Source organism: Chroicocephalus ridibundus, chromosome 3, assembly GCF_963924245.1.
Source record: "Chroicocephalus ridibundus chromosome 3, bChrRid1.1, whole genome shotgun sequence".
Classification (NCBI taxonomy): domain Eukaryota; kingdom Metazoa; phylum Chordata; class Aves; order Charadriiformes; family Laridae; genus Chroicocephalus; species Chroicocephalus ridibundus.
The window spans coordinates 68,705,398-68,732,180 of NC_086286.1; the positions used below are offsets into that span (position 1 = coordinate 68,705,398).

Below are 26,783 nucleotides of genomic sequence, written 5' to 3' on the forward strand. Positions count from 1 at the left end.
TCAACCACAAAGTTTCTTTTTATGGTGCTATTTTGATTTCTTGCTTTAAGTCGGTAGCTTTACCTTGATGTCCCAAGCGGGTAAATTTTTCCAAAGTGAGTGCATTTTTCAGTACCTGGTATCTATGTTAAAATCAAAAGCTTATGCCCTGCTATACTTAGAAAAGGATTGCTAGTCCCACATATGATAGAACCCCAAAGACAGTCTTTTAAGCTCGATTTAATGTAACTATTAAGGAAGTAAAAGCTTACATCATTCATGCCTTTAACAGTGTTTTCCATTTTTATAAGAATCCTTACTGCCAACCTAAAAAGAACAGGATGTTCTTTTTACATAAAACTTCCTTATATCAAAACCACTTGGAATACATTTCACATTACACGGGAAAAAAAAAATACTCAACCTTTACATGTGTAGAGATGTCATTGAAGTCAATTAGTCATAATCAAATATCTAGTGGCAGGCTAATATATCATATACAATGTTACAATCCCCAATTATACTTTGATATGGAAGATTTGAGATCAGAGAGGAAAAACAGGTCTTACAACAGATATATGTAGATAGACATTTTATTTTATTTCAAAAAATAGCAAATGTCTTAAGAACACAAACCAGAAAGTTATTAAAAGCTTCATAGCAAAATATTTAGCCAACTCTGTTACAATATATAGGCTTGAGGTTCTAACAGTTAACACTATGCCTCAATTCACTGAGCAAGGAATGCTCCTGATACATAAACATTGCGCAGTTGAAATATGGAGCTGAATATTAAAAAACAGAGAGGGCATTTTTGTCTTTGATCTTTCACAATCAAAGTTATTGAGGAACAATGACATTTTAACAGGTTTGATTCTTTTTGGGAAAAGCCATTCAAAATAATTCCTGAGTATTTATGTTAAGTGAACATATCAAAACCGCCCAATTAAGACCAACATCCTGTTAGGTGAGCCTTGAGACTTGAAGTGACACTCTCCAGCATGGCTGTCATGGCAGGATCACGGCCTAAATACCTTAATGAAATACATGAAAACTTGCTGGTATGCACATTCAAATTCTCATTTTTCTTTAGCAATAGCCTACAACTGTCAACTGTGAAGCTTGCTTTGCTGAGAAAAACATTGTTTTAAATGTCACTTTCTTTTGCAAAATCTTGTAATGCAAATTGCCACAGCTAAGCCTTCAGTGAACCATCACACCAATAATTATGTGAAATATATAAATCGAAATTTAGGCAAGGGGCTTTCATACTATGTTAGTGTACATATTGAATTGTATGCTTTGTATCAGTATTTTGAACACAGAGATCTAGTTATTTAGCTTTTTGCTATTGTAATGAGAGGCAATATATCCATTTCCATTATTCTCTTCAGATGCATATCACAATATAATCTTATTATGCATCGTGTTTCTAAAATCCTGTTGGCATTCATCATGCTCCTACGATTTTAATTGAATCTGTATATTTTGATTTTAAAACTGCTGCCAATCAAAGTGGTTTAGAGAACTATATCCCAGAAGAATTTTCATGTTTCTTACTTTATATATGTTTTCCCAGAATTACAGGATTAAACTACAATGGATGTAGAAAGATTATTTTACAAAGCGTAGTTAATAATTCACAACACTTGTATTCAACTCGACCGATTACAATGAATTCACAAAAATGGTTTTAATTATACCCACTCTTTTCTATCCACCCACCCCAATATGTAAACAAGTTTCTCACAATGACAATGGCAAGACTGCAGTTACCGAGAGGTACCGTATGTGAAAGACAACACCTAGGATAAAGGCCTGGATTTGACAATTCCAGTATGTGCTCCTGCTCACTTCCCATTCTAGACCGCAAGCACCTTTTTTAGACTCTTGCGGTCATTAAATAAACAGAACTTACAGGTAAATGGAGCTTTTTTTCTAATGCAGGCTTCTGGAGTCAAATTGACAAAAAAGTAACATGCTTATATAGAACAAAAGAAATAATGACTTGGGAAAAAATTGGAATGAGTTGTACCAAAACTCTCTGAGCAATGATAATGTACAGTATTGCAGCTCTATGTTACTAAGACAAAAAACTCCTGGCATTACAAAGATGAAGAGATCTCTGTTCACACAAGCCAATTTTAATGGGCTATTAAGCATTTGGTTAAAAACAGGCTTGTACTAGTCTCACTGAAAAGGAAACACTTGTCAAAATGTTTTTTTTTTAAAAATACTGTATGACATCTTCTAAATTGCAATTTCAATATTAAAATCTTGTTTCAGAAGTTCCCCGCTTTAGGTTGTTACTCAAAAACTCATCATGTTCAAAACTCAGATTATTATGAGATCTTGATATCATAAGAAGCTTTTCCTTATTAGTAAAGTCTTTCTTGACTGCTGCTTGTGGCACCAGTAACCTATCCATTGGGTCCTCTTTGTTTTCTAGTTTCATATACCCTTTACTGTTGCTCCGATCCAGTCTGGGCCAGCTGGGGTGCTTCCTTTGTTCCGCTTGGACAGTAAGTGTAGACGGACCCCTTTCCAAGTCCAGGGACTTCGAATGTGAAGACAGGAGATGCAAAGATGTGTTGGACCCAAACTGTTTCCTGGCAGCACCAGGGGATAAAAGCTTTCCTGTGCTTGGCCCAAGAGTCATAGAAGATTTGAACTGATCAGATGGAGTGTCCACAAAAGAATTGTGTCGTGGCAGCATGGCAGCGACCGGTCTGTAGGATTCATTGGTATCAGTTAGTGGAATGGCCAGAGAATCCATGGACAGGTTTCTAGACCGACTCCTAGTGATCTCCGAGTCCTCAGTTATGTTGTCTATACTGGGCTCATCAATAACACAGTTATTCAGTTTAATTACTGGCAGTGTGAAAGCACTAATGGAAGATGATACGATGGATTTTGTTTCACACTTTATAGAGCTAGTGTTTTTGTCATCTGAAGCCTTGCTGGAGTGAGGGTAAAGTCCAAAGACTGAACCTGATTGCTCAGTCAGCAGAGGTGGCAGGAGGCTACCAGTGGTCCTATCTTCATTTAGGGTAATCTCATCTTCTTCAGCAGAACTATCCATTCGAAAATTACTCTTGAAGCCAGAGAAAGGTGCAACTGTGTTCGCAGCCAGCCGTGATGCACACGAGCTCCCGCTGTGCCTGAGTTCTCCTTCCCCCAACAAGCCAGTGAAAGCACCGCTCAGCTGCTTTTGTTCCTTGATCCTCAGCGTGTGGATGTCTATTACAGTGGAGTATATGTCTCTCATGTGTATGATTTTTGTTTCCTTGTCACGGTTTTCATGCAGAATGGCATTTGCGCAAATAAAAATGAAGATTCCAATGCCCATAGTAAAAGGGCCCAGCATTTTCATTTTATCCGAGTGCACATGCTGTTCAAAGAAACGAAGTAAAATGCTTCCTTGGCTCCTCAGGACCTGGGTTTCATTTACAGATAGATTCTCTTCAGATCCTAAAAGCTGCTCCTTTTGGGGCCAGTATCCAAGGATGGCCATTGCAATTCCCAAGAACGCAATAAGCACTCCCAAAACAAGGAAGAATCCCGATGGAGAATAGAGACGGATTTTGCCCCTGACAATTACTACATCTGCCCTGGGCCGACGTCTAACTGGTTTCTTCTCCTCAGGAGCTGGTGCTGTGGCAAGGTTTATATGTTGCTGAGATCTGGCAGAGTCTTGCCTTTTTAAGGCAGCCAGTCCTGTTATGACTCCTCCGGTTGCTATCATAGTTCTATACTGTGCCCTGGGAAAACAACAAAAAGGAAAAAAAAAAAAGCATAAATATTGTGGCAAGCAAAGGTTGTGTCTGCAAATATAAATAGCACTTAGTTAGTCTGTAGCTATTTCTTGATAAAATATTCATGACTTTAAAAAACCTATTACATCTTAATCCAGTTATGATACAGTAGCAGTTTTGAGATTCACATGGCATCTTGAAAAAAATTTCCAAAAGTCTTTATCACTGTAAATATAGGTAATAAATCTTCCATCAGTGATACAGACAGTAGCAGAGAGCAAGTGCTCTTAGTGGTGATATATGAGGATTAAAGATGAAAATATTCAGAAGTCTTAATAGATGATTTATCTCTGGACTGGTCTGCAGCAAAGTCAATAATATCCTCTTACCTTGTATGTGGTTCAGATCATTTTAGCACTTTAGCTAGTAGTTCCGTTAAAAATTTCTATGACCCACGATGACTATGGATACAGCTCATTGTACATATCCCCTCTAAGAGATCTTTTCTTATACGTTTCAGCATAGATTAACACATATTTATTCCATCATTTAAAGAAGCTTTTATTAATCCTATTCTGATCACCTGAGTCTCAACTACAGAATCATTTTTGCCTTTCCGAATAAAGCTGATCCTCTTTTATGCATATCTTGATCTTTTTTCTCCCTTCTTGGTTCCTCATGGACTACAAATCCAGTAGCTCAGTTTAGTTTATCGCATAAGAAATCTTCATAAATTTCAAGTTCATCAATTCAAAGCTTCATGATTTGAGGAGGAAATCATTTCATTTTAGACTTGTTTTCATACCTGACTGCCCACTCCATGAGAAATATTAACCAGCACGTGTTTAAAAAGAGAAAGCCATGTTTGATAGTTTTTTATGAGTAAGAGTAACAAATGAAACAACACATTTCAGGATAATTGTGTTTTATTTTACAAGGCATCTTATAATCAGACTCAAAAATAGTTTCTGAGCTTAATTAATGAATATTAGAATGAATACTAGATAATATTATAGACTAAAATTAAGATACTATAAGGCAGGTATGAAAAAATTTGGTTCTCTGGTGGCCTTACTAGGCTCAGAGGTAAAGAAAGGCTGACATTCTGTTGCAAAGCAAAAGGCTCCGTGGCAAAGCTGGGGACGGTTTAACAAGCAGACAAAGATAAAGTTGGACTGGGTGAATAACAGGAGAGACTGTAAAGCAGAAGCAAAGCAAACGTGTGACTACTTGCAATTTACAGGCAGTAATTTTCATCAGATCTCTTAAAATATTTATGTTTTTTAAAAAATCTTAGTAGTGCACCCATGCAAAAAAAAAAAGATTAGATCTATCATGGTATGAGAAACAAACAGACACACTCTATATTTTGACACTATCACAGATTTCCAACACTGCAAACAGGTGTCACATAACCACATCTACAAAGAGAAATCGGCCCAATCCACCAATTATGAACTTGGTTATGAAATTAATAGGGAATTTGAGATAGCTGGCCAAGTGGAAGGACTAATCCAGGAAAAAAAAAATGTACCCAGTGTTCATTATTAATCTGTTCAGCAGCAATTCATATGACAGACAGAAAAAGTAGCAACCTGAACTCCCTCCCTGCACCATCAATATTAAAGGACAGAGCGCTTTCTCTCTCTCTGTGAGAAACCTTTTCTTTATGAAGGAAAGACCTGAAAAAAGGCCCAGGATGCTAAGTATACAGCATTTTCTGAATTTCTGAAAGAGAAATTCATAGCATTATTCCAAAAATCACAGAAATTTCACTTGAAGTGTCAGGTTTGATGTTCCTAATCTCTCTGGAAAGTCTCACCCTTTGCAATTCACTTCCATTTTTATGCTGAGCAATTTCAATAGGTCAATGCCAATTTATTTCTTGAATGCTTCATGAAAAGCCATTTTTTAAATGTAACAATTTAAAAATCCCTGAGAGACAATTATTTGACATTGACAGTCTTTAAAAGTGAAAACAAAACTTTTTCATATGCCTATGTGTTTATGGGCTTCTGACAAAACAAAAGATCATTATTCTGTAAAACAATGTTTTGAACCTCTAAACAGAAATAAATAGGACTTATCCATTATAAAAGCTGCTGTACTTTGCCGTGACTCAATTATATGTAATTATTTTTCTCTATGAAATAAATTAAGAGAATTATGGTATAACCTTATTGAAATTAATAGATCATTTAGCTACAACCTAGTTTGTTCCATTATTCTCTTCCAGATCCCAGACCTTTGGGGGGGACAAGGTCTGGGACAGGTCTGGGACAAGGTCTGGGACAAGGGACAAGGGGAATTTCCGTATTCTTGTGGTATTTTACAGGCACACATCAACGCAACCTGTCCATTCTCAGGGCTGCCAAGAAACTGCATGGCTATGACAGGATTTGTTATTTTGTGTACTGTACTGTGCTGTGCTTCTCACAGCTACCTGGGTTGCACCAAAGGGTGAACGGAATAAGCTCACATCTGCTTGCTAAATATTTTAAACATACCGCTAGCAAGAGCTCCTCTCTAACTCTGAAAAGCAGAGACAGAAAAACGTTCTTAAAAATTACATCTTAGGGTGCCGTTCTATAGAAAGCTCTCATTTGCAAATTTTACAAAAATTGCAGGTAAACCACATCTCAATTTCATTATTAATTGGTCGCCAGTAACTTGAAAGACAGAGAGAAATTGAGATCTCTTAAAGTGCAAGTGAGAGAGAAAGAGGGATCTCTCAAGCCGTGTGGCTGGCTTCCTCCCAGTATTTCAGGGGAACAAGTCCCTCTGTTCACTTTCCCTGCATCAGAACCGGGACACAGGGGAGAGAAAGTCTGTTTGCAACGAGACGTGAACCTATTTTATACACAGAAAGGGTCTCTTTCCTATTTATTGAGTTAATGTCAGTATTATTAAATCTCCCCTCTTTCATGGAAAAAATCACATCCAGCTTTGTAAATAATAATTTGCAATAAGCCACAGTGTTGGTAAGGCTTAGATTCTGCTTAATATTAACAGCTGAATTTTTATCTCTTCTACAGCTAGTAAAATTAATGGTAGTAACAGACACATTGGTATGCCATAGCTTTTCAGAAAGCAATTACAATGAAGTGCATATTAAGAGGGAAAGCTTTTTTTTGAAAACATTGTATTTAGAATAAAGTGACATTGTAGATACATTTGAATTATTCTGCAAAACTGTTTAGTTTCAGCAAGTAACAGCCATAATGAGTGCCAGTGACAAATGCTGCTTCTCTTATTTAACTTAGTAGAGTGATTACATTTAGTTTTACTCTGGAGTCTGAACTCAAACTTCTGAACAAGCAAACCTTAGAAGACTTTGACTCGGAGGTAAAGAAAGATTATGCTAAGAGCTCAGAGAGCATCTATTTGGTGGCACTGTGAATGACACAGGCTTGCTCTAAAACAAATCAAATAACGGTAAAATGGATATGGAATACAGAAAAAAAGAAAGGGACAGGCCTCTAATTCATTTTATAAAACACAACCCTTTTGCTGACACAAAAGCACCACAGCTGCCGAGCTCCTTTTGAAGAACAAAGGTTGAGTGACTCTCTAACCTCATAGCTGCTCTGTTTGTTTCATCTTCAGCAAGAACACCGGGTCCAAAGGCCTGAACAGCTTTGGGCTTTACTCTTGAAAGAAGCAGTGGCCCAGATTTACCTCTACATTTAACTTCGCTTTGTATTGTGCTGTTGTTACACAGTGGCCCTGACACCACCCCTATCAGACACTTAAGATCACCCAAGAAAAGCCTGTCTTGGTATAGATCCCGTAAAGCAGCTCCTGCTTGCTCTCACTCTTGCTCTTCCTCTGCATCATTTGCACAGAGGACAATGACTCAGGCTCTTGACGCCTCAGTTCTAACCTGGCCATCAGCAAGATCTACTTCACCTTTCATCCAGGCTGTAGGCTAAGCCCCACCCTCTGCATCTGGCATGCATTCTAGGAGATGCTCTAAAAACCCCAGCAGCAAATGGAGTAACAGGTTGTTACGTGCTCCTTAGCATGAAGAAAGGCGGGACCCCTCAGCAGCTGCTACTGCTGGTTATCTCAGGTGACTACAGCCAGCCTCAGTAGGGCCTGTGGAAAGCCGTCTGGCTAGGACAGAGAAAAGGAGCCAGAGGGAAAGACCTGGGTGACACCTGCAAAAGTATGGGTGGTGGGTAAGGGGGTACAAGAGGGGCTGCAGCTCACCTAAGAAGAGAATACTAGAGCCATGCAGGAAAGGTTTGCAGCTGTGATGCAAAATGGGTAATGATAAAAGAAGCATCAGTCTGGGATGTGGAGTGACATCTGCTTCTTCCTTACATTACGCTGGCTACCTATGCTAAGCCTGCCAGAGAGGCTGGAAGGGATTCTCCTTTATCACCTTTCCATACAGGGAAAGGTTACTCAGATGCTCAAGGAAAGGCAGTCATAAAAGAAACTTAAGAAAGAAGGTAAAAACAGCTTTCACAAAACAGTTTGTTGTGCGTAACCACTAGACTCGCATTTGCCAAGCAAAGAATGAAATATTTTTCCTAATTGAGTCAGGGATACAAAGGTAAGGCATAGGTAAATTATCGCAGACAAACTAATTTAGCACAGGTGGACAAGGACCTTTCTTTTCTGCCAGGGCACCAGGCAGTCACTGGAGATCAGACGGAAGGACGGGGCATTTATTCTGCTAGCATTACCCGTATCTGACTTTGCCAGCCTACAGGAAGGAAGGGAGGCAGGAGGCGGGTGACCTGGGACTTGCTCGAGTAGCTGCGGAGTACAGAGCTGCGTGAACAGGCTGGTCACTTCCAGAGGGAGGTATGGCAGATAAGGGGTGACTCAGCGTCCTTTTGAAGGAAGGAGCCATCTACATAAGTAACACCCAGTTATCCTTTGGAAGCTAAGCAAACAACAAAACGGCTGGGATAGGATTTGACAGGATTTGAGCCCAGTTGACTCATTGATTGATTACCCCAGATATAAGAGCTGTGTCAACTGCAAGAACCTATTACAGACTGCACATTTCTGCTTTAACAGCAGCTGAGGCAAGAGCTGCTATTTAGACAACGGCTCTGATGCTAGGCAGCCTAGGAAAATCAGAAAGATGCGGGTGTAAAAGCACAGATTCAATGGAAGGAATTGACTTAATAGCATGTTCTAGTGCCTCCAACTAACTTCTCCACAAACTATAAACTACTTATTTCTCCCTTTTGTCTATGAGGCTGCCACCTTAATACCCCTCTTTCCTACCTAATGACTAGCATCACCTTAACTGTACTGCTGTCAACTAACTTTTTTTCAGAGACGGTCTAACTATTAAAAACCTAATTGATCTCTCAGCAATTGATCTCAACTTGTAGTAAGCATTAAAGCTTGTGGCTCCTATTTTAGGTGCCCGAAAGCTTATATAAATTTTTCAACTATTTTGGTACATATTCGTTATTACTTCTACCTACAACTTCGGTCTTTTGAATGCATACATAGTCATTTGAATTATACTGAGATCTTACACTTCATTTTAAACGTATACCAGCAGCAAAGATGGGATGCAAACTGAAGAATACTAGGATTGTATTTCTTTAATATTAATTATTTTATTCCAAATACATTTTAGTGTCCCTTACCACTTAAAATCTTCTGTTTTCATAAATATTTCTTATTCTCATTTACTGTTTGAAAAATGATTGAAACTTAATTATGTGAAATTATCAGAACTGTACATGCTATTTCCCTGTAGTTTAGCTTTATTTAAAACTTTCTGAAAAGTACAGCTCTTGTGTTTCAGCAAAGAATTAAATGTCACTGCAGTAAGAAGTAGTGTGTGACAGAACCTGGTTTATATTACCATAGCATTTCCTATCTTATTATTTCAGCTGATTAGGAAAATTATTTCCCATTAATACTTGATTCATTATCATTTAAGTGACTCAATTTCAAATTTTAATATGAGGAAAAATTTTAACATCAAGGAAAGCTGCTTTTACCTTTGATAAATCTGGAGTCCTAGAAATGAAGGAGGTATGAGAGAGACTGTTTACTCATGAAGTATTTCTCATAATCAAGAATGCAAATGATACAGTAATAAGAGAACTGATAACATAACTGAGTAAACAAATCAATATTAAGCTGTATTTAATACATGTATACTTTTCTCCTGATGTATAATATATAAATATCAATGTTCTCTATGCATAGAGGTTGTTATCTGATACAATCTGTTCTATTCCAAAGGCAGTTTTATAGGCCCAAAGGGATTAATCATTCTGGTAGAGATAATACAACAATAGCCAAACAGAGGGTAGTTCCACAAAAAGCAGAAAAATCATCCCAAATTATGGTTTTATTTAGCAGTTTAACAAGCAGCCCCCTCCAAGTGCCTAGCACAGCAATGGGACTACCTTACAATACATCTCTCTCCGCATATCCATTCCTCAAAAAATGAGCTGATTAAAAAAGAAAAGCAAGCAACGAAAAGACACCTTTTGTATTCATGATTATGAGGTATCTTAAGTGTACTTTAATTGACAATAGGTGAGAAGAAAGCAGATGAAATGTGGCATTAAAAATCTTCATAACCTCAGCTGGGATTTAAAAGTCATGCTAGCAAAAGCCAAGGATAGGAAATTGCATGCCTATTTAAAACACTAAAACTGCAAAACTTCCAGCTGAAACAAACACTTTGGGTTCAAATTCCCTTTAATGGTGCCTCTTTTAGGCTGTAAAGGGATAAGTTTAGGGACTAATCATGTCCTTTTAACCTCCTGGTTGCCAGTTAGATTATGGAAACAGGCCAAATCATGCAAGCAGTTTCACAGCAAAAAAGGGAAAGGCAAGCTGCACGTGGGTCAGGCAGTGCAAGAGCACCACGGTGTCCGAGTGGCAGCAACCAGACAGAAGATCAACTGCAGAGATTAAAAACTGAGGTTCCCTGGATCTTGGTAGACCATGCAGCTGTATCAAATGGTTTGTGTTTGATTTACAATAGTACCATTTTAAATAGTAAAATTTTTGCACTCATAAGCGGAAAATAAAAGCTTGGTATTAAGGACATGTCAAAATCCGTTGGGAGCTTTGAAGTCTGACACTGATCCATTTATTTAAAAAATCTAGATCTGGCAGTGGTTTTCAAATCTGCACTGTACTGGTCCAGGCAACACCACAGGGGTCCAGCAGTTACCTCTGCAGAATCTGTGAAAGATAACTAGGCATGGCACATCAGAACTTCCTTTAAAAACCCTAAAATTTTTACTGCTTTAAGGAATTCTGTCCTTTTGTGAAGAACAGAAGAGCACTAATTTGGAGTGGATCTAGAAGGTGGACTGAACACACATCAGGAACAGAAGAGAAACAGCTCTTGGTTCTACTATAAAAAGTTCAATATTGAAACAAGGTAAGAAGGGAAAATGACTTGTGCCTGTTGTCACATGTCCTAACACCATGTGGCACTGTGAAGAGCTTGCCTCTGTCTTCTTGATCACCCCTCTGTGGGTACTGGGGAGCTGCTGTTAGGTTCTCCCAGAGCCACCTCTTCCCTGGGGCTGAACCAGCCCCACTTGCTCAGTCTGTTCGCAGGGCAAGAGCTTCAGCCCCTGACTGCCCTGGGGGCCCCATGCTGAACCTGCTCCAGTCTGCAAACGTCTTTCTTCATGTTTTATTACTGTGAAATTCCTTTTTTGATATCACCTGGGATTTTATTTGGCCCTAAACTAACTTGAAATAATCAACCGATAACTATGGAATTTGAACTAAAAATTACAAACTCAGAAATATGGATAAATACAATCGTAATCTAAGCGAGGATGCCTGTTATCCAGATTCGGGGAATGCCATGACTGCATTCTTTAAATCATAACAAACAAAAATCCCTTTTGAATGTCTTCATCACTTACAGTATGTACCACATATGTTAATTGTTTCAACTATTATGCCGAGGTCAAAAGTAAGGTGAGCACCCAGCAATACTGCACAAAGAGGAATGCCTGAGCTGCTTACGCTCTTTGCTATTATTTCTTCTTCAGCCTGATCCTTTCAGCGGGTCATACATTGTAATTCTATGCAAAATCAGCAACATTCAATATTGGCAGCATTACACAGAGCTCGTTAGCCAGTCACAAAAGCACAGAGCACACATCAAAGACAAAGAGAAAGAACCTGAGTTTCTATATTTTGCTTTCAAGACACTACTTTATGACTTGGCCTAGATTTGGTCTACAAGCTTTTGCCTGGCCCAGTTGCACTCACTTTTAAATTTGTTCCTTCCTCAACTACATCTACTGGTACACTGGGGTAAATCAGGTGTGAGTCTATAGAAGTTCATGGATTTTACGAACGTAAAACTCATGTTGCATGAGGTTGGCACCAGGTCTCTTAGGTCCTGAAGAGCCTTCCAGTCATCATACACCAAACCAAACCTGTTCTTAGGCCACTAAACACCTGACTCATGTGGCGTAAACCCACGTACCCCACCGTCGTCGCATGTGATGTCCCAGATTCCCAGCTGTCCTGCTCTCTGTAGCTGTACCAGCTTAGCTCAGGTCCTAGATGACAGACTAAAGAACACAAGCTCTCAGGCACTTGGCTGTGTGTGTTTGTGGAATGCCTACTGTAATCTCTGTGCTCACTGTATTCAATTATCAATAAATTGAGAGCTGTAACTTGTAAGACAAGTGTAAGACACATACTTACAGAAGTGTGCCCCGATAACTTCTTTACTTACACACAGAGATTTTCACTTCTTCCGCACAGATGCATCACGTCCTGTTCCAAAATACATTACAGAAATACAACAAAAAGCAAGAGGGAGCTAAAAAGACTAGGGAAACCAAAAATGGGAAGAGGCTTTATAAGATTTGAAGAAAAAGGTGTTTAAAAGGTGATTGACTAATACAGTCTTTTAATTTTCTTCCTAGAAGAAAAAAATACACACACAGGAAAATAAAAGCTGGATATATAGGCCGCTTTTATTTGCTTGCATTCTCCAGTTTGTCTGAGTTTTTCTACTAAAAAACAGCTAGGGTTTTTTTAGCCTAAATTGAGTAAGGTGATAACTGTCCTTTACGACTAAAGTGACAAAATCTGTTTCTAAGCTATTTTAGCACTTTAGTTTGTGTAAATCCATTTTCTAGTGAAAATCCATGCTACAAATGGAAGCAGATATTGTCTATTTAGACAAATATTCATAAGTATTTTTGACACATTTGTCCATTCACATTATTAGCATACATATTCAGTAATTAGAAATGATCCTGGGTTATCTATGTTTACAGGTGAAATAAGTAGACTATTCTAAATGTTTTATGCCGTGCAATCTATCTGCTTTCAGTATAAACAGAAAGTGAAGCTTTTTATTGAAAATAATTACTTTAAGAGTACAATCTAATTTAAAATGTGTAAAAGAAGCATGTGGATCGTTATGCATTTATTCTCTTTTTTTCCCCAGTTTTTATCTTTTAGACATTACAAAGAGCAAAAGGAAGCTTCTTTTAGAAGTACGAAAGTGAAAACTGAGATACTACTATATCCCAGCAACTCTAGAACTGAAATCCAAAATGCACAGAACTAATGGGAATTCTGAAGCAAGCTCACACAATGCAGATCAGATTATTGATCAGCTGTCAACCACAAGTCATGAAACAAATTTTACAAACGTCCCTAGATGTTTCCAAAAGACTGAATCTGTAAAAGCAGAGTAAAAGGTATGCTCTCTGTCATCTACTGCGAAGGAAAGGCATGACTAAACATTCCAGGGCTCAGTGTGCCAGGTAAATTCAGTTTCTTAATAAAAACCAAACATGAAACAAGATCGAAACTGGTAGGAAATATCTTCATTTACAAGCACTAGGATTGCTGGTTCTTCAATTCTTGTGCACAAAATTTCGAAAAAAAACAGTGGCAAGCACTTGATGTGGAGGTATATAAGCACAAACAATGCTGGAGTGCCTTAGCTACCATTTACATTCACGTTATCTAGGTTAACTAGCAATCTGTTACTTGATTTAGTCAGAGGCAAAATCTCCAGCCTAGACACACACTTAATGTAGGCAGTGACCAGCTGTCATGACACCAAACAAATGTCCTTATCTGCATTACATGCTCAGTTAATCATGCTAATTAGAAGGTTCTAACAACTGTAATTTCCCACTGTATACAAGTCCAATGATTGCACGATCAAATAATATCAGGAACAAAATGAAGTAGAGGCTTTCAAAGAAGACTTAAATAATACATGTATTAGATATGAAACCAAATCTATTTGCCACACAACTACGATGTCTAAGTAAAGCTTTCCCTCTGACCTAGAAAATATTTCTTGTTCTATAAAACGTACAAACTCAAGTGAGTAGGAGCTATCATTCTCTGTTTACCATCAGAGACCTAGGACCAATTTTTTCAAACATACTCAAATAATGAAAGAGCCCAACTCCGAAAAGTACTTAGGTATCTACACTGAGTAGTTGTATTTGAAAATATCAGTGCATGACAGAAGTACAAAAAAGATGTTAAATGCCTGACTTAGCAGAACATAAGGACCCAAGACCAAAAGGTAACCATGAAAGCTACCTCTCCATTAACCCTGGCAACATAGTTTTAAATTAGTGGCTGACACTTGTGTGGAAAGTCGAGTGTCCTGGGTGCCAAGCCCCTCCATCAGCAGGAGGCTTTCTTCTGTGTCATTAGAAAAGTCCGTGCAAGGGGTCTTTGTAACAAGAACTGGAATTTGGACTCCAAATGCTCCAGCCACAAGTTGAGAGCATTTACATGGCCAACAGGAGGAGGCAGTTCAGCACAGCTGTGGCCCTATGCTATCGTTACACTCATCTGGTCTGTCATTGCCTTCTGAAATCTTCTTTGAGGACTATGATCTAAGAAACACTAAAAAAAACATGGGTCAGTGTTGGGATGTCTTTTACACTGAAGACCTTTGTGCGAGTTAACTCACCCTGCCAAGAAGCAAGACAAATCAGGCCTGCCTAAGGTCTCTGTTGCCGTAACTAGCAAGGTCACAGTATCTGAGCTGCAACATTTAAAGACAGTTCCATCATGTCTACACTAACTTTCAATGACTCAGGGGTGCAGGTGGACTCTCAGATAGTTACAGTATCATTATATTCATCCACAGGGGCAGAAAAACCAGTGCATGAGGAGGTTTAAGTTACTCTATGTTGGCAAACCAATTAGGCCATTGTTATATGCTAGCTATTATTCGGACATTAATAATGGAACGAAAATTTTCTTGGGCCTCAGGAATCCCACAAAAAGAAGTAAACTGGTTAGTGTGATACTATTCCCAATATGTCAACAATAGTTTCAAATGCTAGGTACAAAAAAGGGATAGTGAAGCACTATTTCAGAGAGAATGGAAAGCATAGTTCAAAAATACTTTTGGTATCCCACAGTCGAACATTTTTGCCCATTAATGGATGCCACAGAAATAAATTATTATTAAATTAACTAAAACTCAACCATGTCTTCAGCTGTAGACTAGAGTGATCTAGCCAGACATCCACATGGGGGCATCAGTAGAACCTGTAAGCATCCACACAGCTACTCAGCTTGTTGACTGGTAAACACGAGTTACAAAATACACATAAGAGCAGCAGTTTCAAGACACAGAGACCAACAAATTAATATTTCACATATAAAAAACAACATAAAAGTCAATATCAAGGTTTAAATTAATTCCCATTATGTAAATCACCCCTCACAATTTCTTCTGTACTTTTAATCAACACCATTATCACTTCCGTTGTAATAACCGCTCTCTTTGTGGCAAAACACCCAAAACTAAGGGTACTGCAAACATCGGGAATCCACAGGGAGCCAAGTAACCTATGAGTACTGAGATGCTAAGAGAAAGGCACGCTGAAATACTGTGGGTCACATTTATGGAATTGTATCTTAAGCTTTGGTGGCAAAATTCACTCCTACAGATACATGATTTGCTTAAAAAGTCTCTTTCTTCTTCTACCGTGAACAATCCAAACCAGGCTGTACCATTGGGGGTTAAAACCAAACAATTCCTAGGTAGCAGATCAAGTAAGGCCAGTTAAACATAGCAGAAGAACTGCTTCCTATGCTACCTCCTCACTTTTACTTGCTTCCAGGATGCCCAGGTGTTGTTCACACAGAGGACTTTGCATCTACCACAAAACTTTCTTTTTTGACTCTTAAAAGGTCTTCCTTCCTCTACACTCCACCCTGTTGGCCTACATTTCAAATATACACAGCTTTTCCATGGGACCACAGACACTGAAATATGTCAGGATTGCTATTATTTCATTTTGCCTCTATGAATCAGCATATGTCTGTCCTGCTGTTTTCCAGAAAACCAGCTCCATCCAGTTGTTCCAGTTAGATTGAGTCCCTAAGAGACAGTCTGTGGAATTGTAGGCTGCCAGGCTCCAGACAAATGTGAATATTCCTAATACATGAGCAATGATAAATGGTACTGATGCCCTAGTTAAAGACCTATTAACAGATGCGTTGCCAATAGTGTGCCAGCTTATCTAGTGTGTTGCTCAACTTCAATGCCCTCCATTCATAAAGTCTATACATCTGTGTTTTAACATACTTAGGCTACCCTACCTAATTTAAAACATGACCCATACGACCAGGACAGATGTCAACACTGATTGATACTACTAATAATATTAGTAGTAATAAAATAATAATAAAATAGTAATATTTTAATTTTAACAGGAGATGTCAACTTTTATTAGCATGTAATATAGGCTGCAATTTATTAACAAACTACTTGCAATTTATTTTTTTTAGCTCCTTGATGTCCCCTCACTTACATTGCTATTGCTACACCACCTTATGCTATTAATATTTGACTTACTTTTCTTTAGTTTGGGTATGGTCACTGTTAGTTACCAAGGTAAATGTCAATTTATTTAAAGGAAAATCCTCCTGACTTAAAACAAAGCGAGCATAATGTTCAAGCACTTACAAATCAAAGTAAGGCACGTTTAAACTAAAATGAACGCATGACTGAAGTTCTTTGAAGCACCTTGTTAAAAACTGCTGGTTGATCTGTGACGTAAATATAGGCAGCATAAACAACTAAGAGATTATTTCAAAAAGGAGCTAAGAGTCAGGAAGAGAGAAAATATAGAGCCAGGTTTTTCTGGCTCTGTAAAATTTGTGTTTATGTCTTAATGCTTTAGGGCCTTCTCAGCCCATCACAGAGCACTTGTAGGTATCAGTCAGCCTGGTATGTCTAAATCTTTAGCCCAACTTCTGAATATTGCTGAAGAGAAAAGAAAATAAAGGTCAGTAAAACTCTCTCAGCAGACTACCAAATACCAACAGATACAGAGCGCGTTACCATTTTTCCTTTTAAGAAACTACTGCAAAATTACCAATTCCATGTAAGAAAAGCAGGATGAAGAAATAGGCAGAGGGAGGTAAGTTGACAATGTAGTTTCAGGTTGAGCAGCAGGAAGTTGCCAGCAGTCCACTATAAAGTTTCCAGTTCAGAGTGTAGGGGAAAGGGTGAAATACCGTGTCACCTGCTAATTATTTTTTCAATAGAAGGCTATCAATGTGTTACCAAATTACTTGAAATAGATTTATTTAGACAGCTAAAGCAACATGCAAAAACTAAATGAAAATTATTGAAGCATAATCGAAAGTATTCACTAAAATTCACAGAAAATATACAGAATTCTTGTTAACAAATATTTATTTATGATTCGTCCTGTCTCACAGTTGTGTTTAAAGGTCACCGTTCAATGCATGTTCCTCCCAGTGGAAAGACAGCACCGATGCCAATGTATGTGTGGAGTAAGAGGCAATAGACATTAATATGCAACAGACATTACGGAACAGTTGGGACTACCAAGATTAGTGCAGTTAACATCAACCTGCCTGAAGTGTAACCATTCTCTAGTTTTGCAAGATACTGTCCTAACATGGGTCAATTCTGAAGACAGGTACCAAGTTAGCTCTTTCACTTCCTTGTGGGAGCCTTGAGTGCTTCGATGCTGCAGAAAAGGTGCTTCCTAGAATATCATGGGTACAGTAAACGGGTTATATATATACACAAGTCCAAGTTCATTATGGGACTAAAATGTGAAGAAAGTAATTACTGCTTGTTCAAGGCAATGAAAGCACCTCGACAATGCCACAGCAAGACAGATACATGAGAAAGTAAAAGGTGAACTGTTGTTTTTTCTAAAAATGTGTCCAAGAATTAGCAGAGCAAATATTAGAAGGAAAAAGTTCTGTACAACATGAACTGAGCTGGAGATTTGAAATAGTGGCTGATAGAGCTGCAAACATTGAGGACCACCCAGAGTGAACAAAAAGACAGAGGAGCACGCAGAGAGATGAACCAGATAGTGCAACTATGTGCAAACAGCCTGGAATGTCAGAGATAGAATGTAACTTAACCAATGCAAATGCCAAAAAAATGAAGATAACAAATGAGAACACGCTAGGAGGCAAGGAAAAATCAAATCAACACAGACCTACACAAGCAATGAAAAAACATGACAGATGAGAATGAAACCAAAAGGGAAGGTAAAAGAAGCATCTGGTTATGAGAACTGTTTGATTTGTAGGAAATGTGTAAGGTCTGTGGGAGTTAACGAGTCGGATACACTTGCAGCTGCTGCCAGATTTGGAAGCAGATCACATCCTCCAGGTTCAGCTGGAGGATAAGATTTTACAGAACAAGAACCTCCTTTTCCTTTCATATCATACTGTTGTTTTTTCCTCTACAGAAAGGATGAACCATCACCTGCCCAGAGGCTGAAATTACCACTTCACAGGTGCTTCATTCAGGCTTCTCATTTACTCTTCAGTTTTCCTTATCCTAGAGCACTGCTAAGACACCAACAAGAAACAAGAAAACTTGCTACAGTCCTCGCAGAAGTCATGGGCTGCTCTGTGCTCGATCAGTATAGCCAACTAGCAGAGCCACCACTGGACAGAGAAGTGCACAGTACTCGGAGAGGTCCCATAAGCACCTAAGCCTCAGACACTTATGGCAAGCTGGCTCCCTTGGAAATGTGCCTGCATTGCCCTGGTACACGTGTGCGGCTTCTCATGCTGCCTTGACATCCCAGGGTGTGGTTCTAAGAGAGGCACATCCCAACCGAGAGTGTTCCAAATTCCAAACATCTCTGATGCTTCTGCCTTTCAAATAGCTGCGAATTTGAGAAAAGGTTTAACACAAGCCTTCTGTGATTTTTCACGGCTGAGTTGCTGAGTGGCTGCAAGAATGGGTCAGAACAGAGGGCACTCGCAACACTTCTGCTGCAGCCCTCAAAAGCTAAATTCAGAAAAGAAAGATCCAAAGATAAGATGCCTACTACATAATTAGAAATGTAATTTCTGTACTATCAGAAAATAGGATAGAACATGTTGGTATTTTTGGTTTTGTTGTTCTTGTTGGTAAATTTGTATTTGTTGTAATATTTTATTCAGGATCTTTGAAGAACTTCTGGCCAGCTGCAGACTGCAACCATGAATATACCCAGCATTTCAGATTGGCTGAAAGCTGTGCTTAGATTTTTCACTTGGACATTCTATCTCCATACAGTTCCAAGTCACATCTTCCAAGCCATGGAAAGATGCTTGTAGAGTAGGCCGCTATTACGTACTTACTGATAACACGTGGCACGCTTTCTCTGCCACTTACACAGAAGGAGACTTCCATGTGCCCAGGAATAGTCAGTGACAATACTGAACCTGATGGTTTCCCAAGGGCTGTTACTACATGCCTTTGCCATAACAGGAGAACAACATTCAGCTCATCGCTGCCAGACATGCTGAATTAGGGACACAGTATTAGGATCCTAGTGCTCAATATTTGTCTCCTTTATTTAAGCTGACTTAAATCTGCAAACAGAAACCCAGCTGTGCACTCTTTTCCTAACTTTTCAGTTCATAATACATACATGGGTCCACAAATCTAGCCTGACAATTCCACATGTGAGACACAAAAAAAATTACCAATTTTACAGGAAGCTTGAGTATGTATATTATACGGAGCCAGGGCAGAACCTTAGTGGATTGTGAAACAAGAAAAACCCAGATCATAGAATCATAGAATCACAGGGTTGGAAGGGACCTCTAGAGATCACCTAGTCCAACCCCCCTGCCAGAGCAGGTTGCACAGGAACGCGTCCAGGCGGATTTTGAATGTCTCCAGAGACAGACACTTCACCATTCCTCTGGGCAGCCTGTTCCAGTGCTCTGACACTCTCAGGGTAAAGAAGTTCCTTTTCATGTTTAGGTGGAACTTCCTATGCTCAAGTTTGTGCCCATAACCCCTTGTCCTGTCATAGGGCACCACTGAAAAGAGCCTGGCCCCATCGATGAGTCAGCCTGCTTTGGGACTGGTGGGACAGTTCCTAAATAATCCCTAAATTAGCCTGGAAGGAATTATTCCTTCTCCAGCTCCCTTGCATGCAGTCTACATGTAGAACCTTTCTTGTTAAAATAGTCTCACTTAAACTAAAATCATTACAGAAATGGCAGTGAAGAGTGCTACTGTTAATGACATCATCAACCCCTGGTGCCATAAATATCATCCCACGTGATCTTGCTCACAGAGGATCAGCAATGTAAGGAGATTCTAATTTTCTTTCCATCTGAGGTATGATAGAGATCACTTAATTCCCAAAGCAGGACCATGGTGCCACCTAAACTGCTTTTAGAACTGCTGGGACATTGATGTCACTCTAAAAGCCTCAAGTCCTGCGAGCCCTGAGATGAGGCCCAAAGTTGAGATGCCAATGTCCTGTCTTTTTCTAGCTTAGAAACTCACAATCCATACATGATGCAGCACCCTACTCCTCCTCTATTCTATTCTACTGCTGTTATACTCATGAATAAGCATAGTGACACCTGTCCTTGGTGAGTGCCATACAGTCCTAATTGCATGACACCACTGCGTAGTACTTGTTCTGGAAGAGCATTACTGAAGAACACTGATGAAGTGCAGTAGAGCAACAGAATATTTATATGAAACCTTCAATTTTCCAGCACTTCCTGATTATCTTCTGATTTGAGCTGTGTGACCCCGCTGAGCATTAACGTTGATTTTTTAATTTAATTACAGACACTCTGGCTTGGAGAGCTGTGACATTCTGAAATTCAATTGAATTGGGCTTGCCCTGGCCTCCTCCTAATACACACTGTGCTGATTAATCCAATCCTGTTCTGATTTTCTGCAGTGCAGGCTACATTTATCTGTTCCCATTCCTTCACAACGAATGCCATTTGCATCCCTGATTCAGCACTGATTAACCATATGCCCCACATCAGCTTACTGTACTTCGTTGAAACAGTTTTCACAGAAAACTATTTCTTTCAAAAGAACAGGGGCGGTAAGAACAAGACAAAGAAAGGGCAGATAGGAACTCAGTATGTGTTTTGGGGAGGGATTTACAGATTTAGATTTGTATAGTCTACAATATTATTCAGAACATCTTTATTCATCTACATCTTTATTCTCATCCTTTCCTTTTGATAGCACATGTGATTGTATTACAGCTCAATATTTTATCTCACCGATAACATAAGTAGATTACACCCAGTGCCAACTCTTGAGGACCGATGTTAGCCATGGGATAATGACAGATATTTGTTTACTCCATTGGCTCATGGAAGGAATAAGGGACTCGTCTTAGCTAAGAAGCCCGATTCATGTTTCTTACCTATAAAATCATAAACAGACTCCAGCGTACCAGAACTTACTCTTAGTCAATACCACAATAAAGTCATGATCCAGGATGTCCAGAATATAGCTATAAAAATTATGTCATCAGGAGATTATCACCATTAGAATTTAAAGCACTTTAAAAAGTTTAATATCCATTTCCTCTTCATGGAACAACTAATGCATAAGAAAGCTTAGAGCAAAATTTTAAAGAGTGATTCAGAACCTCTTTCAGAAGTTACCTGGGAATCTTCATTCAAAATTGAAATTGAGCTACCAAATTACCTAGAAGTTTTTGACATTTACCCTTAGGGTCTGAACCTGCAGTTACGGAAAGGTTTAGCTTTAAGCATTTGAACATTAGAGCTTCCTAGTTTCCATCTATTAACGGGGCCATGGCTCCTTTTCTGTGACCCTACAACACCCTCGTCAAATTCCTATTTACTAAGCACCAAGTAATTAAGTTATAACTGTTTCCCTTGACAGCTATTCCTTCCTCATTCTTGCCCTAGTCTCCACATACATCAACTTTATACAGAATTAGGTTTTAAGAATTCAGGCAAGCTTTCAGCTGAAAAATTCACACCTTGCTGTCTGCAGATCTGTAGAGCTTTATTGTCTAATTGTCTCTGTTAATGGGAAAAGGAGGAAAACCATTTTAAACAAGAATATGCAGGCCATATTGTTCTTCTTTAATGTATTTATAAGATGATGCCTGTCATTATTTTGGGACAAAATCTTTGCGTTTTTCACTCTCTATTTCAGCAGTGCAGTCTGCATGGGGTTTTGAATTGCACACATAAAGCAGATTTAAAATACGTTAAGTAATGCCCAAATTCAAGAATTCCTCCTTTAAATTATAGCAATTTTATATAGCAACAAAATATAGAATCATAGAATCATTTAGGTTGGAAAAGACCCTTGGGATCATCGAGTCCAACCATCAACTCCACTCTACAAAGTTCTCAAGGATGTCTGTTTGTGTGTATAGAAAAAAAAAAACAACTGTCAAATCAGAATGTGTTAGCAAAGTTACTACCAAAGACTTACCAGTCTTTTGCTGAAAGGACCTTTCTAATTATAAAGTCTTTCAATTTTGCTTTTTAAAAATATGCTTCCTTGTAGAAATGGAATGCTCTCCTGTAGAAAATTACAGGGGAGGGGGAAAAAGAATAATATATCACAAATGGACACAGAAAACATTATTTATTATAAAATATGCCTATGGTATATGGGCAGAAGCAACAGTTTCTTCAAAAGCTCTCTGTCAGTTGAGTATTTAACCTGGGGACTTAGCATCAACGTTGTTAACATGCTTAGTAACAAGAATGGTGATACATATGTTAATTCAAAATCATGCCTCATTCTATTGTCATACAAATGATTACACAAGGGCTACATTACTGAATATACCACACATTACAAATTGGATTCTTTACACAAACAAAAAGTGAACATATTAACAGAATAAACAAATTATATAAGGCTTTATTTTTCCCTATACAGGCTGCCTTGCTGAAACATTGAAGCTGGCCCCTAGACACAGTCTTCTTCACGAGGATCACTTCACACTTTACATTTAATATTCAACTGCTCAGTAAACATTAATTGTGTTCTTCCTCCACACAAAATTAAAAAGAAATCCATGCTTTGTACCATGTCAACTAGAGCACTTTAACATTCAGAATAACTTCTACAAATATAAACTCTTGCCCGTTAGGTGAAAATGTTTCTTTGAATATTTTTTAAATACTCTTTCTTCAATGCTGCTTTTAAAGCCAAACTAAAATCTAGTGAGAAAACATATAGTTTAGTCCCCTTACCAATGTCAAAGATAGCACCAGATATTGTTCTAAAAATACAAGACTGGAAAAGATGTTTGGTTCATTACTTTACAATCAAAACCTATTTATAATCTCTTTCAATAAATCTACTGCCCCTATTTTAAATGTAATGTATTTGCTCCCGCCCTCCCACTGGGATCGCTTTACCCTAATGTCTAGAAATATTCTTCTCACTTCCAGTTCCATTTTATTGCTGGATGATGCTCATTTTATGCTTTTGTGCCACATATTCTGAGATAGTTGAAGTCAACTACATTTTTGAGTTAAGCTGCATCTCTGCTATTGAGACAACACAGCGCTATTACTCTCTCTGATGAAATAATTTGTTATGGTACCTTCAGAATTCACAGTAGTATTAAGCAGGACAGATTCATCACTTTTTACAGTCTCAGAGCATCCGTTTGATCCAACAATACACTTAACTAAAAGCTAAACTTTAAGAACAGGGGTATTGCAGCTGACCTTGACAGCATTACAAGTGTGTTTCACATTTTTTAAACTAAAATGCTCTATGCATTGATGGGTTGAAGCAATATGCTCCACAAGGGTCAGACTGAGGCCAAGGGAGCAGGAGATCAGGATCAGAGGTTGCCAATACAAAGAACAGGCACAAGAGTAGATGCGGCAAGGGCGAGCTTACGCATCAAGAAAGAATAACCTAGGGTAAAACTTTTGGGGGGGGTTTGCTGTTCACTTTTAACACCATAATTCTTATTCCTTTAAGATCATACCTATTAAGACTACTCTAACAATGTATACTATATTTGCATATGATGCATTTGATGAATTAGAAATTAAAAAATAAAAAAGTACTCTACCTGATATCAATGATTGATTTGTCAAGTAGCTAAAATGTTTCAAACCAAGCTATTTTTAAGTCTAAGTCCATTACATGGAATAAGCATAAAATTATTATTTGGGAAACATCATCATATATTACAGATTGAAAAACACCCTATTGTATAGTGCAGACCTTAAGTATTATGCTCTATTTGCACACTCATGCAATACAAAGCAAATACTCGAGTATCGTGCTATCTCCTCCTTCTCCTTTCTCAGATTCTAAACCTAGGCTTCACTCTTTCTGAAATAATCATAGTAATGGGAGCAAGAGATGTGCTGTAACCTTTGGTGCCACCAACTGCTGTGAGGAAACATGCAAAATGCACTGAAGTTCTGACAAACAAATGCAGGATCAAACACTCAGGTGTTTGTTACAAGGCGGTGGATGTTTTCCAGTTGCACAGACTGGGGTAAGGTCTTTCCTGTTCCTGCAGTTCTTTCCTGAGCTGTAATCCTGCCGAAGTTTTTATGTAAAAGATTCACACAGAGATGCTGAGGGGCTCACGTAAGAAATTGCTGCTGGATCAGGGTGGTTCTTTCAAATGGACTGTAGGATTTAAGATTCCTACAGGTTCAGCACTGTTATTGTCTTTTGACTTATTAACTGTTTCAGAAGAATCTGCAGTTCACTTTTTTATGGATAGGTGACTTCAATCCACATACAGACATCTGTGCAAATCCTGCAACATGCAGTTGAAGAAAGGCTACATTTTTCATACTTTTTTCCCTTTCCTTGCTTCTGGGTTGATTGAGGTTTTGGTTATTCATTTTTTCCATGTTGCTTTGTTTTCCTCATTGTCACCTAAATTTATTTTCTTCAACTATTCAAAACTAACATATTTGACAACTGTGCAGAAAATGTATTTTTTAAAAAAATTAGATTGCTCTTCCCAGATCCTGAAGATAGTGTTACCCAGCTAACGTAAGTTGGAAGGAGAACAGACTGATGTCTTCAGCAAATCCTGAAGGGCTTGAAGTCTTTTTCTAACCATAAAAGGCTGATTCCTTAGTAACAGAGAATATGCAACATTTTATATTCTAGGCTATCAGTTGAGAATAACATGATGAAAGCATATATATATATATATCTCCACCATAAAAAAAGACTTTTAAAAGCTGGCTTCAGAACAATTATCCAGTTATAACAGCAAAGGCAGTAGTAGCTATCCAACTTGACTATAATGCAGACAGAATCTTGATCGGTTCCCTAAACTTTATTTGTAAAAACCATTCTGGTGAATCATGGCAGTGGAGCACCTAACCTGGTATCTTCCCTCTGTCTGGTAACACATGCAAGAAGCCCTGTGTTGCCAGTTGCAAGGCATACCAGCCACAGAAAACAAATTTCTCCCTAATTACAATGGAAAGATCCTTTGTTTTAATTTTCATTATTATTGCCCAAAATACTGCCAGCAAACATTTAATCTTTTGAAGCTTATAAAGCTTTTGATTTCAAATATGGAATGTAAAGTCTTGTTTCCTTTGATTATTTTTTTGATTTGTTGAATGCAGTCCAGTTCACACGTGGGTGAAGAGGAAACACCCCCATTCATTATACTTATTGATTTGTACACCTTTAGCTTGTCTTCCGTTATATGTTCCCTACCTGAGGTCCAACCCTTTCCGTACAGTATCTTCCAAGAATTTTGTCCTTTATGAGAATAGTTCTTATGAAAATTCTCCTACTGCCACCCTAAATCCTGTTTCTCATAGTCTTCTATTGTCGTCTCATAGCCATCCACTCTAGCTGCCGTCCATCAGCATGAATGAAGAGTAGGTGAAGATGTACACATTAGACTGTAAACTCTACAGGGCAGACGTGCTGAACGTGATTCTTTGTTGTCTTCTAAGCTGTGCAGGAGCTCACACCTAAGCACAGCAGGTTGTGTACATCACTACCACTCGAATGTGGCAGGGCATCCTTCCCACTTTGCATTCCCTCCAGTCAATAGCAAAAAACTAAGTCAATTAAATCTTGAATCATTTTTAATTAACACATGATTTTAAAGTGTTTTCTGTTACTAGAAACATTTCAGAAATGAAAGCATATGCTCAGAATAAAGTTGGCTTTGACTCTAATTAGTGAAATACTTTGCAAATATATAAAGCAAATCTTTTGTTTCAGTTCTAATCATTGACAAATGTGGCCTCATTGGAACCATCCTGACAGTCACTCACAAAATTGTGAGGTAAGATTGTGTCCTATACTGCTTAGGGGAACATTATTAAAACAAAGATAAACTTGCAGCCAGTGAGATTCAGATGGATTGTTTTTACTAAGCATAAACACAGATGTTTTCTTCAGTCACTACCTGAATCCAGGCACTCCAGATTAACAAAAATTAAATTCTCCTATCGTTATAGACAAAATGCAGATAAAGAACCTACTGTGTACTCTCATAAACCACATATCATATACTTAAGAGAATATCTGTTGCATAACAACAGTGAATTTAATTATTTTGTTTCAACAGTGAATTTAATTATTTTGTTTATCTGTGAAGATTTATGCGAAGATATATATCTTCGCATTTGCATCCTGACATGACTAATGAAAGTACAGTGTTTTCTCTGCAACTAATTCGTTTTCACTTAATACGGCAATGACTGATTAATTTCATTTTCTGGTGTGGAGGACATCCTGCAACACAGTCAATGTTGCTTCAGAACCTTTGAACTTAATTATCTCCA

At 38.3% G+C, this 26,783-nt stretch overlaps 1 protein-coding gene across 1 annotated transcript in view; it reads right to left on the reverse strand.

Moving 5' to 3' along the window:
• Window positions 1–278: 278 nt before the first annotated feature.
• Window positions 279–26,783, reverse strand: part of TMEM200A (transmembrane protein 200A) — a 56,658-nt gene continuing 30,153 nt past the window's right edge. Inside the window, exon 2 of the mRNA XM_063329616.1 lies at window positions 279–3,740. Coding sequence (XP_063185686.1) covers window positions 2,249–3,724 — 1,476 coding nt within the window. The 5' untranslated portion in view covers window positions 3,725–3,740 and the 3' untranslated portion in view covers window positions 279–2,248. The remainder of the gene's footprint in view (window positions 3,741–26,783) is intronic.